Source organism: Chrysoperla carnea, chromosome 5 (genome assembly GCF_905475395.1).
Source record: "Chrysoperla carnea chromosome 5, inChrCarn1.1, whole genome shotgun sequence".
Taxonomy (NCBI): Eukaryota; Metazoa; Arthropoda; class Insecta; order Neuroptera; family Chrysopidae; genus Chrysoperla; species Chrysoperla carnea.
The window spans coordinates 4,457,037-4,470,642 of record NC_058341.1 but is presented as its reverse complement, the minus strand read 5'-3'; the positions used below and the strand labels follow the sequence as shown (position 1 = coordinate 4,470,642).

The following is a 13,606-nucleotide window of genomic DNA, read 5'->3' as shown; positions in this document are numbered from 1 at the left end:
ATAGAGCTAGGTTAATTTTGATCATAAATTTGAAAAGTATGGCCCAAATTTAGTAGGATTACATACTTTGTTTATCAAAATTGGATGAAATTTGGATGTGATAGAGCAAAATTAAATTTTTTAGATTTTGATGACGTCAGTAAGTTTAAAAAATCTATTTTTTGTTAACACACCTATATTTTATCCGATTTGAATGGAATTTTTTTTGAAACCCACTAATTTTGGGTCATACTTTTCATCAGTATTGTTAGTTTGTCGCTAACGTTCACCTGTTTGGTAAATTTCGCATCCAGGACTCCACTTTCTAGAAATCTATTACAGATAAGTTTAGTTGGACCACAAATTTGAAAAGTACATCCCAAAATTAGTAGGATTCCATACTTGGTTTATCAAAATTGGATTAAATTTGGATGTGATAGAGCAAAATTAAATTTTTGGATTTTGCTGACGTCATTAAGTACAAAATGCTTATTTGATGTTCGCTTAAATCCGCCACTGTATTGATATGTTATGATATGATACATTTAATTAATCATTCATTGTAATTACGACAAAATATTATTTCGTAAATAAAAATTTTGTGAGTGAACACACCAACTGATACGGTAATACCGCCACACCCACTGGACATTGGCACACTGTAAGATCCATGCATATGCATGTAATGTATGTTAGTGTGTTTGTATGTACACTTGGAGTATTATTGAGCAGCTGAAAGATTATTCAATAAAAAATTACATATATTGAAATTATTCAATACATAATCAATATAGATCTACTTATTAAACAGGATGATCAAAAAGTCTTGAACATTCAGAATAGGAGCAATGGATTCAATTAAAGAGTCCGGTGACTTTTTTGAACACATTATAATTATAATATTATTAATAAGTCTAAATCAATTCTGAAAATTTTATGGGGGTTGCCCGATTATTTAAATAAATAAGTGACTTCAAAAGAAGGTATATTTAACATTGATGATATGTTTTCATAGATTTCAAAAACAAACCTGCTATGCCCGACTAATTAAGGATGTATGAGCACAGCATAGCAGTGGGGACACAAATTTAAAAAAATAGATCTTTTATTTGATGGTGAATTATATTATACCTTGACAATATAAGACGAAAAGTAATAATAGAACTTTTCGATATCTGGAGTCATTTTCAAAATATCGTAAATTGAAAATTTTGTTTAATTATTTAGCTACCAATATTTGGAAAACCAAGGCATATATCGAAAAATTGTATTCTTATTTTTCATCTACATTCATGAAGTAATAATAAAAGTCATCATCGTAGTTGAAAATAAGGTACGAATAATTTCAACCATAAGTCTAAAAAACTTGCCTTAACGGGCAGTAAACTTTAATATGTTAGACGTTTCTTTCGGTTCATCCTGTATATACGCGATCAAGACAATTTTCTGAATAATTTTGTATTCATTATTTTAAATAAAAGAAAAAATAAATAAATATGTATATTGTTTTAATTTTTTTTATTAATTGTATGTTTTATTTATTTTTTAATTAAAAATGTTATTTCGTTTTGTTTCAATTCATTAATAATTTGTAACACAGTAGAAAGAATGAAATTATCTTTGTAAACTAATTATTATTTTTATGTGAACTCTTTGAGAATATCTGAATACAAAATTTACTGCTATGCCAGGGACATTATTATTTAGACCTAATAAAATTTGCGAAATTTAAAAAATACCCCGAAGGAAATCAACCTCAAATCTATTAAAAAAAATTGAAATCTTTTTTCCCAACCAAAGTATTAAAAGAAAATTTTTCCATAATTTCAAACAGCTGTATCTGTTCATCATCCTTTGCTGCTTTGCACGAAGGGTTGAAAGGGTGAGAAATATTATCCCAAAATTTTATATAAAGTTGAGACGAGTACCAAAATTTTAAAAATTATTTTACAACAAATTTGGACCACTCGAAAGCTTTTTCTTGAAAATGAGGTATACAAAATTTTCGTACGAGCTTTTTGGGCTCAGAAAATCCTGTATCTTTTGAAATAATCATCACATTGAAAACTTAAACTACCTTCTTCAAAAAATACAATTTTTCCACAAATTCACTTGTTGTATCTATAAATTGCTTTAATGTCCGATCAACCTTATATAAATTACAACAAATTTTAATTTATTTCTATAATTCCCAAGTGATTTAAAAAAAATTAACAGTTTTTTGATATTTAACCCTGACATTGAATTTGTTTTGACTTGAAGTTCAGAAATTTAAATAACACGAATTTGAGAAATGCTAGTTCTTGAGAACAACGACGTCGAGAAAGGGAACTTTAAAACATAAATATTCGTTGAAAACTCACCGAAATTCGGGTGGAAAATATATTACTATACTTAAGTTCATAGAGATAAAATCAAGAGTAAATTAGTAAGATCCGAACAGGATTTGAACCTATACATGATCTCAATATACTAATACTGCATGCGTATATATTTACCAAAGTAGCCTAAGGCTAATCAAACTGTATAGGACAAGAAATCAATAAATTTTATTTACAAGAAAACATTTGTAAAATCATGGACGATAATAATGTAAGTAATACAATACTTTATAAATTAAAATAACAGACTTGAAATTAAAAAATTAATCGTGATTTGAACAAGGTCCAAGCTGCGTCGTGCCATGCCATTTAAAGATTTTATTTCCTATGGAAGTAAGACAAGTGTAAAATTATGTACAATAATTGTCAATCAATAATAAATAATAAAAAACACATTTCGCAGGAGTTACGCTATTCTAACGAATTTTCAGAGACAAGCCCATAATGAAGCGAAATTTTAAATTTCTATAATACGATAATTGTCTTATGTCGCTTTGAATATATCTTTCGTTAAATTTTGAAAACGTGTGCGAGAATAGATGACTAGATCTGAAATAACTATTAAAATCGATTGATAATCATGAAAGATGATTTAAATTTTTCGCTTCTGATTTCGATAAAACTCAGTTTATAAGGTAATATTGACCCAAAAAATTCAAAAATCGCATTCATTTGGCGATTGGATCCATAATTACTGAGAAAATCACATTTTGTTCAGAATTTTCGGCGATATATCAAAAACTATGAATCCAATCACTAAATAAACACGATTTTTGAACTTTTTGGGTCAAAATTACCTTATATACTGAGTTTTATCGAAATTGGAAACATCAAATTTTTGACGATTTTTTGCATTTTTTCTAAGGGGTACCCCTTAAGAAATTTCCAAAAAATCGAAATAAATTTTTCGATTCTGATTTCGATAAAACTCAGTTTAAAAGGTAATATTGACCCAAAAAATTCAAAAATCGCATTCATTTGGCGATTGGATCCATAATTACTGAGAAAATCACATTTTGTTCAGAATTTTCGGCGATATATCAAAAACTATGAATCCAATCACTAAATAAACACGATTTTTGAACTTTTTGGGTCAAAATTACCTAATATACTGAGTTTTATCGAAATTGGAAACATCAAATTTTTGACGATTTTTTTCATTTTTTCTAAGGGGTACCCCTTAAGAAATTTCCAAAAAATCGAAATAAATTTTTCGCTTCTGATTTCGATAAAACTCAGTTTATAAGGTAATATTGACCCAAAAAATTCAAAAATCGCATTCATTTGGCGATTGGATCCATAATTACTGAGAAAATCACATTTTGTTCAGAATTTTCGGCGATATATCAAAAACTATGAATCCAATCACTAAATAAACACGATTTTTGAACTTTTTGGGTCAAAATTACCTTATATACTGAGTTTCATCGAAATTGGAAACATCAAATTTTTGCCGATTTTTTTTGATTTTTTCTAAGGGGTACCCCTTAAGAAATTTCCAAAAAATCGAAATACATTTTTCTTTTCTGATTTCAATAAAACTCAGTTTATAAGGTAATATTGACCCAAAAAGTTCAAAAATCGGGTTCATTTGGCGATTGGATCCACAATTTCTGAGAAAATCACATTCTGTTCAGAATTTTGGACGATACAAAAAAGAAGATAATAATAAAATAATCATAAAAATTTCTAGATCTTCTCTTGCATCTAAATATTCCTTGGATTAGCAATTTCAGACTAAATATTTTTTTAAATAAACTTATACTATTTATAATTCTCATGGAATCATCGGTCCCCATTATTTCTTACTCACACTAGAGAGGGGCAATTTCATTAAAACATTTATTAATGAACGAACAAAATATTTGTCTAATATTTTTTATATATAATAAATTATTGGAATAAAATTATGAAATATTTCAAAAATTTATTCATATATTTTATTTTAAAACATTATTTAAAAATATCTATTATTATTACACGGTTTTGTTATAGTCTGGAGGTCCATGATTTAAAAAGAGCATGTCTTGAAACAAATTTTGAAATATACAATTATTTCGTTCCAGAAAAAGTCCAGAAAATCAAAGGTATGGGACTACAGCGAGTGTGCATAATAGATATAATAAAAATAAAAGGAATTCTGGCCAAATTTCTTAAATTGACATAGACTTGAAACTCGAAAAATAACTTTTATCGATAAAAATGCTTCAAGCGAAAAATGTTGGGTATGCATGCGCACATCTTACGCTGATATTAAACTTTATTCAGGTTTTCAAGCTCAATTTTGCAAGAAACGGTTTTCAAGAAACATTTTTCTGCAAACCGTACAGTTTAGGCAAAAACGAACTTGGTAATAAATCTAAAATCCCAAATAGTATCCGTTAACCTCTGTACTAATATATCTGTTTTTAACTAGTAATTGTAAGCATTGACTAAGTAGTTAAAAAGACACTTTATTAAATATGAATTTACATAAATAATATCAATGTTAGGTAAAAAGTAAGTGTTTACTTTCACTGACCATCAAAATTTTATTATTATGAAAGTGGCGGTTCTGAGGAACTTGGTGGAATAAAACACTTAGGTAAAATAATTTCAGAAAATATTTTAGAAATTTCATCATCAATGAACAATATCAGTAGATGTATTTTCTTTCAGGGAATTCGCTAAAATAAAATTGAAAGTAAATAAATTTAAAAAAACGATATAATTCTGAGATAATTATTAATTTTTATCAATGAAATCATTATTTCCATCAAATTATTATCCAACATCCTTAACTGTATTATTATTTGAATACAAAGGTATTGTTATTCAATTATTTTAATAGCTGGTTATCAAGTAGTTATTGTTCTTAATTTTGAAATGCTAGAAGGTTCTGAGGTTAATCTAGATCGGATATTTAGCTTGAAAAATGGAACGGACCTATGATCTGGGTGCAATCAGCACCGGCTCTAACGTTTTGGAAGGTCACGAGGCCCCCTTTTTTTGGGTTAGGTTAGAGTGGCTGTCTTGAGGTGGGGCACACTTAGACCATAGGGTCCGTTGTGATACCGAAAAGGGGTTCTGTTTAAGAACAGCAGGAGTACTTTGACGTCAACGGACTTTAGGTCAGAGAGATCGTCAAAGAATGGCTGGCTCAAGTGAGTCCACCTCTTCGGGTCAAAAGCTGGGCAGAAGCCGCAATAATTTTGCTAATAGAGTCCCTTGAAAGTGATATGAGATTACCAAAGATATTGTAATAGTATTTATCTATGAAGATAACAAAATCAAAAAATTAAGATTTACGGAATCCTAATAAATGAGTAAAGTAACCACACCAAAAGAATTAAGAACAATTTGGTGACCTTTATTTATAGGTATCTGAATCTGTTAATAAAATGTAAAATTATTGTTTATTTTTTAAGAAGGTTACACCATTTTGATTATAATTTAATGGAAATGAAATATATATTATTAATTGGTTTAAAAAATATATCTGTATACACAAACTAAAGTAGATATGACTCTTAGAATTCTGATCAATAACTTGTAACTATTCATTGAATGATCAGTTATAGTCTATTATATATTTCATTGAAATTGTATTCATATAATTGAATTATTTTATTAAGACTGTTAATGTACAAATTTTTGATTGGCGTGAAACTGCATAATTTTTTTTTTAATCCTCTTAAATATCCATTGGTGAAAAAAAAAGGTTTTCCAGATAAGAATGGTTAAAGTTGCAATTGAATTTCAAGCACTGTGATTATATACTCTTTATTCTATCGATTTGAAATTTGACCACATGTTATAGCCATTCATATTCTGTTAATTTTCCCAATTTTGCAACTTTGTACACCATTTTAATTAGAGAATATTTTTACCTGGCCTAGAACTATAGAAAGTATTCTTATTCTGCTGTTCCTGAGAGTGCAAAATGAAAATTGGGAAAATTAACAGGATTTTGGAATAATAAAATTGTTATATTAGTAATTTTGCTAAAAGTTAGACATACATATTCTTTTAGGCATCCAATTAACAAAAGTATCCAACTTTTCCATTTTTTTGATTAAAGAAAGTGATTTTTACTCAAATTTCTCAAAAAAAGTGCATCAAGATTTAATGATATATTACCTAAAGTTATTGTTTCTTATTTTCGGAACAAATATAATAACTTTCTATCAGAAAATTACCAAATATTGGAGCGAAGTAAATATATGGTACTCAATCAGTCAATTATAACAAATACAGCAAAATTTGAATGTCAAAAACTGTGAACAAAGGTGGCCTGAATATGTTGAATATACATTATATATCGTGAAAGGATACTTCATTTGAAAAAATTTTTAAAAATATATCCCACACTTTAACACAAAATATTAATTATCCATCAAGAGTTCTTTTTACCTTACGGATATATATAAGGTTTAACCTTCATGAATTATTATTGTAAAAAAAAAAATGTAAATTTTAGGTACACACCGGATGCATCGATCAACAATAAATGTCGCCCATGAATTTTCAAAGTTTCAAGAACATTACACAGCCCGCGGAAAATTGGAAAAACATCCCCAAAAATTCCTTTTTTCTGTTCAACACATACTAGAAAGATAGAGTTTTCACTGGTCGGTCCCTAATAAAATTAAAATAACATAATGCTTTGAAAAATTTCATACCCCCCGTAAAACTTTCAAAAATTTCGTAAATTTGATTTTAAAAAAATCAACTGACTTTTTTTTATATAGTTTTGAAGAAAATATAGACACCAAAGGTTTTTCCTCACGAGTAAACAGTGATGTTTACGAAAAAATGATTAAAATAAAAGTTATTAATTTTTTTATAAGGAATAAGTTTTAATTTTAAACTTTTGTTCTATCTCTAACTATTTGGCAGACAGATAATCTTCCATTCGTCTTTATATATGGAGGTTAAACTGTAATTAAGTAATAGACACAAACATTTAATTAATTAATTTATGTAATATTAATAATTGATTATTTAATACATAAATCAAAAATATTAATATAGAAAATTTTATTTTTTTTAATTTATTTTGATTCAAGAAAAAATAATTTTTGATATAGTTTTTTTTTTTTATAACATATGAAACAAAATAAATCGTAACACGGTATAAGTCCAAAACACAAAAAGTGAAAGTTTTTTACAAAATCAAATTCTATAATCGATATTAAATAACAAAAAAATAAAAAAAAATAAAAGCGTCTGATTAACAATTATTAAACATGTCCTTTAATTAAGTCAAAATTTACATCGGATGGTGTGCAAATTAAGATAGTTGCTCCGTGATTACATTATATTAAGGTAGTACGAACTCCAAGGCTAGTTTAGACTTGTAGTTGAAATTATTTGTACCTAATTTTCAACTTTGATTATGAATTTTGGTTATAACTTCATTAATGTAGACGAAAAGTTAAGAATATAATATTTCGATATCTACCTTGGTCTTCGAAATATTAAAAGCTAAATAATTAAATAAAATTTTCAATTTTCGTTATTTTGAAAATGACTTGTTATATCGAAAAATTGTATTCTTACTTTTCGCCAAGTTATAAAGTAATTCACCATCAAAATTGAAAATAGCAATTTTTTTTAATTTGTGTCCCCACTACGGTGCTCCTACATCCTTAATTAGTCGGGCACAACGGATTTTTTTTTCAATAATTTATCAAGGATTTAACTTTAATTTAAATAGTTTTTTTTTTTTTTTATTTCCACCGACTAGTTTTGGAGAAATTTATGGAAACATATCATCCATCTACCGTTTTACCATAAAACCAATGTTTAAATATGAATACTTTTGAGGGCATTTATTTATTTAAATAATCCGGTAACCCCTTCTAAAATTTTCAGAATTGATTTAGACGTAATCCAACAAAAAAAATCAAGCCTTTTATGCAAAATTGTCCTGGCGCTTGTACATCCTTAAGGTGATACCAGAGCCGGATGAATCATATCAGGTTGACAGTGTTAAGCGTCATCATGATGTTACATCTTTATAAAAATAAATTTATCTAATGAACCACCTTAAAAATGACAATAATTAAATCAACATTCTAAAAAAAAATTATGAACTAACCAACCACATACCGACAAAATTTCAAAATCAAGGCTTTCTTCATCAACACACTTTTGTAATTTAAAAATTTTTTGTAAACGGGTTCAGTGATGGTCACGCCAATCGACAATCAAAAATATGCCTGCTTTTTTTTGTAGTTCCCTTGCAGAAAATTGCATCATAAAAACGAATAATGACTATGTAATAATTATGACGTGACATTTCCCATAATTAATTTTATTGAAAATGTTAATTAATTTATTTATATGTTATTTCCTTCTAATGAAATGGAAAGAATTTATCAATTAACACTTTTTTTAATTAATTACTTAAATTGGTAATTCAACTCATTTAAAATCTCTAAAAAATTATTCAAGCGGAACCAGAAACAAATTTTTTCGACTAAAATCGACAAAATTCATGATGTTGAAATATTGTAACTAGCTTCAACATGTAGTTTTTGTGTCACTCTGCAGTGCGTGCGCATCATAAAAATTCACTCTTATCATTTTTGTATAAAGCGCCAAAAGAGATGTAATTTGAAAAATACTTTTTGCAATTTAATTGCAAAATAATATTAAAATTATTTCATCCAATAAAATTCAAATGGTCTATGGACAGTGGACACACACATCAACACACACCTTCAGACACACCTACCATTATTAAACAGATGTAATTTAATCAGATGTAATTTAATTATGAGCAGCTTCATTTCAACTTTTCCATTTGTTTTTCATTTAATTTACAGTTTTCCATAAGGTGAATGTTTTTCCTTACATAATCCCTGGAGATTTTTTAATTTTCCCGAGTAATTAGGACCCAAATGCCATGAAAAACCAGTTGATTTGACTCTTCCATTTGATTGGAGCCATAGAAATTTCTCTCAATTACTTGCAATTTTCAAAATCATGAAAAAATTTTTCATTAGAAGGGTTTTGGGGGTCAAAACTCCCCTCAAGAAAACCTGGATCTTGGCAAAGCTCTCGAACTGACTGAGTTTGTGAAACATATTTTGATTGAAAGAAGAGAAAACGCTGGAGAATAGTTTCAAAACCACGAGCGATATCTGCGATAAATACGACACAGAATTGCGGAAACCAAGGTTCACGTCATAACAGACTCAACGCTCAAATGCACATGATTGTTTCAGCTGAAGATTAAAAATCGATTTTCGAATCATGATCATGTTTGGATACCAAAAATTCACTCGAAGCGAATTTTTTTCCTGAATGTCTACCAAATGCTCCTTTTCAACCTAACGTCGTCCCAAAGCATACCTTAGATCGATTTAGTCCTTGCTCAATATACAGTGCGGTGTAGAGGTCGATGCACACAGAGTTTTGGAAAAAAATTTCTGTAGCTGCCAAAATTAACTTATTGAAAAATAGTGACTGAATATCACATTTTAATCTAATTAAATGTTGGCTTTCTCGAAAAAAAAAGTTTATACTGACTTAATGGCCTAACATAGCGAACAAAAGTTTGAACCCTTCCCTTGCAAAGTTCCTGCTCACGGGCCTGGATAAATAACCAGACAATTATCCTCTCGAATCACTAATACGAATATCATCTTTTTTATTTTTAAATAAATTTTCTGTCTGATGGTACGTAATAATTATATAAAAGTGATAATTATTTTATTTTAGAAATAATTAGTAAAAATAAGATTATTTTGCCACTTCTAGCGATATTGTATAATAACTATGAAACAGTGAATGAATATCCATCCATATTGATATATATATGTTTTTAATAAATCGACTCTTATTAGCTAATATTTATAATTATTAGACAACTTAAAGGAAAAATAATATTTAATGAATAAAATATGAATAAAAAAAATGTATTTTATTTGATGAATATTGAATAGACGTCGTATAACATTTAGGGGGCAAAGTGTTGTACCTTAATCATAATGTTATTCACCTTGGAGCAGTGCCCGATCCAGGGTGAGCGAGCCGGGTAACCACCCGGAGCGGCTAATTCTTAAAATATGATATACAGTAAACTCGATAATCGGGAATTAATAAAAACCAGAGATATTCGGAAAACCGGGATTGTATGGAAAAATTCATTATAATTTATAATAAAAAAAAAACAAAAAGAAAACCGACTTCAAAAGAAACTTTTCCAAAATAAATTAATATGCACCAAAAAGTAAAAAAATAACGATAATATAATGTAGTTAAAATTATTGTTATTTTTGGAGTCGGTGTCAGCCAAGGAAACAACTCTCATAGAACAGTTTGCTACTTTAGATTTTGAAGTCGGTTTTCTTATTTTATGATTTTTAGTTAATCTGAAGTACACTAACTAATTTATCACTAAAAAAAGAATCATCGAAATCGATTGGCGTGATACTGAGTTATTCGCCCATTTATCGAGAACGTACTTAATACAAATTTAGGACTTATATGGTTTTCGCATGGATACCATTATTAGAACTGAACCAAATGAAATGGGACCTCACGGGAAGGATGAGCTTTCAAATAGATAAAAAAATCATCAAAATGGGTTCATCTAGTCAAAAGTTCTGAGCAGACAAACATAAAAAAAATTAAAAAAATACAGTCGAATTGAGAACCTGTGTCTTTTTTGTTTGAAGTCGGTTAAAAAGTTGCTCAGAAGCAAAAAAAAATTGAAGAAGAATAGTAAATAATTGGGTTTGAAGACGAATATGACTAAAAAAAATTATTTATTGTCAAATAAAAGGCACTTTTGCTTCTAATTAGTCTTTTAAATCAATTTTGAGCATAAAAATCCCTTCATTATATTTTGTCCGGAAGTTTGGTATAAATTCTCCATTGTGCATTATGTTACTTGCTCTATTTTGAACTTCATCAATTGTGAATGTAGCCCAAGGTACAACACTGACCCATATGGATTTGTTAATCTAGTTATTATTATTATTATTATTATTATATGTTCTTAATTTTTGACTGCTGTATATTTTTTTTTTTTTTAAATACATTTAATTATTTATCTCTCATAGATCCGAAACCCCACCCAAAACAATTTATTTATTAAACAATGTCGCAATCATACATACTGATCCGTTTCACAGTGCAAATGGTATAAAAAGAATTTCTTGTGTTTTTAAAAATCATTCACTCTTACAATTTTGTTACAAATTTAACAAATATCAAAAAAAAAAACATACAATGGCAGCTAAAGTAAGTTTTAAGTTTAAAATCGTAACAATCGATTTAAAACGGTATTCATTTAATAAAACCAAATTTGAAGTGAAACAATCTTAAGTTTGAAATTTTCTATAAAAATGTTTTTTTATTTGTGTCTGTTTCAAATTCATTCTCACAATGTGGGAACTGTGCTTTTAAATCTATAAAACATATTTACAAAAACTTTAAATTAAACGATTATTATTAGTCAAATTTTTTTTATAAATTAAAAGTGAAATCGAACGTATCACAAAGATGAAAGACGTGATTCCATCGAAAATCGAATAAAAAAAATACTTTCAATACGACAAATCGATGCAGTGACGTCATTCAAATAATTTGGTGTTTTGGCGCGATCTGTAAACGGATTTGAATTTTAAGACTAGATAATTTAATTTCATATGAATTAGCTTTATTAAAATATTAATTTTTTTTAAATTTTTGTTACAGTTCGTCATCTTCGCTTGCGCATTAGCCGCAGCTCATGCTGGATACTTACAATCCCCAGCTTTAGCTACATCATACTCAAGCCAATCACTCCAACAACAACATGGTCCATCATTGGCTTACGCTCAACCAGCCTATGGTTATGCCGCACATGCTGCCCCAGTCGCATATGCCGCCCACGCCGCTCCATTGGCTTATGCCGCACCAGCAGTTAAAGCTATCGCCGCTCCAGCTGTAGCCACATCATACTCTTCAATCTCCCAAGCTGCCCCATCTTTAGTCAAAGCTGTTGCTCCAGCTGTAGCCTACGCTCAACCAGCCTACGGTTATGCCGCACATGCTGCCCCAGTCGCATATGCTGCTCATGCCGCTCCATTAGCTTATGCCGCACCAGCAGTTAAAGCTATCGCCGCCCCAGCTGTAGCCACATCATACTCTTCAATCTCCCAAGCTGCCCCATCTTTAGTCAAAGCTGTTGCTCCAGCTGTAGCCTACGCTCAACCAGCCTACGCTCATGCTTCTCCAGTAGCCTATGCTGCCCATGCTGCTCCATTAGCCTACGCCGCACCACACGTTAAAGCTATTGCTCCAGCTGCCACCTCATACTCAACATCTTCAATCTCCCACTCAGCTCCAGCTCTTGCCTACGCCGCACATGCTGCTCCAGTAGCCTATGCCGCCCATGCTGCTCCATTAGCCTATGCCGCACCAGCCGTTAAAGCTATTGCCGCCCCAGCCGTAGCCTCATCATACTCAACATCTTCAATCTCCCACTCAGCTCCAGCTCTTGCCTACGCCGCCCATGCTGCTCCATTAGCTTACGCTGCTGCCCCAGCATACGGTTACGCTCATTAAGTTTATCTTTAGTGTAAATAGAATTTTATTTATATTTTCATAAAAATTGTACTTATTTATTGTTTATATGTATTTGTATAATTAATAAATACAGTTATTAAAAAAAAAAAATCTAAAACTTAATACGATCCTTAGATCATCCATTATTAGGAAAGTTACAACCAATATCAAACCCAAACTATCAAAAATAAAAACAACTACCTGTCGATCGAGCATTATTACCTGTTAAGTATTCAAAAAGTCTACGAGAATTATAATGCCATTATAAACAATAAGTTAGCGAGAAATATTAAGAAAGTTATTAACCCAAATATAAAAAAATTATCCGTAAATCAAAAAATTTTTCATTATAGTTTCTTTTTGTACTTTACGGCCTCACAGGTAAACAGTGAATGTTTTCGAAAAAATATTTGAATGTTTCTTTTGTTCTACCTCTAACGGTTTGGTTTAATAGATGGGTTCTACGGACCCCAGGCCCGATTGACCTACGTTGCTCATTTACGAACTCTACCTCACGTCTTAAGCAGGCTGTGAAAATTACATCTTGATATTTCTTGAAGAAGAAGATTCCCTATTAAAAAACTATTTGCAAAAAACTGTTACAAAAAGAAACTGTAGAAAATTTTTTGATTGAACACGAATAGCTTTTTTTTACATTATTTGAATTTCTGTTTTTAAAGTGGTTCGACTGTTACATGACT

General features: G+C 29.5%; 1 protein-coding gene across 1 annotated transcript; it reads left to right on the top strand.

Moving 5' to 3' along the window:
• Positions 1 to 11,570: 11,570 nt before the first annotated feature.
• LOC123301603 (cuticle protein 16.5-like) lies at positions 11,571 to 12,953 on the top strand. Its single transcript, XM_044884432.1, has 2 exons — positions 11,571 to 11,597; positions 12,054 to 12,953. The coding sequence occupies exons 1-2, from the start codon at positions 11,586 to 11,588 to the stop codon at positions 12,903 to 12,905; spliced, it is 864 nt and encodes a 287-aa protein (XP_044740367.1). The 5' UTR covers positions 11,571 to 11,585; the 3' UTR covers positions 12,906 to 12,953.
• The last annotated feature ends 653 nt before the right edge of the window (positions 12,954 to 13,606 follow it).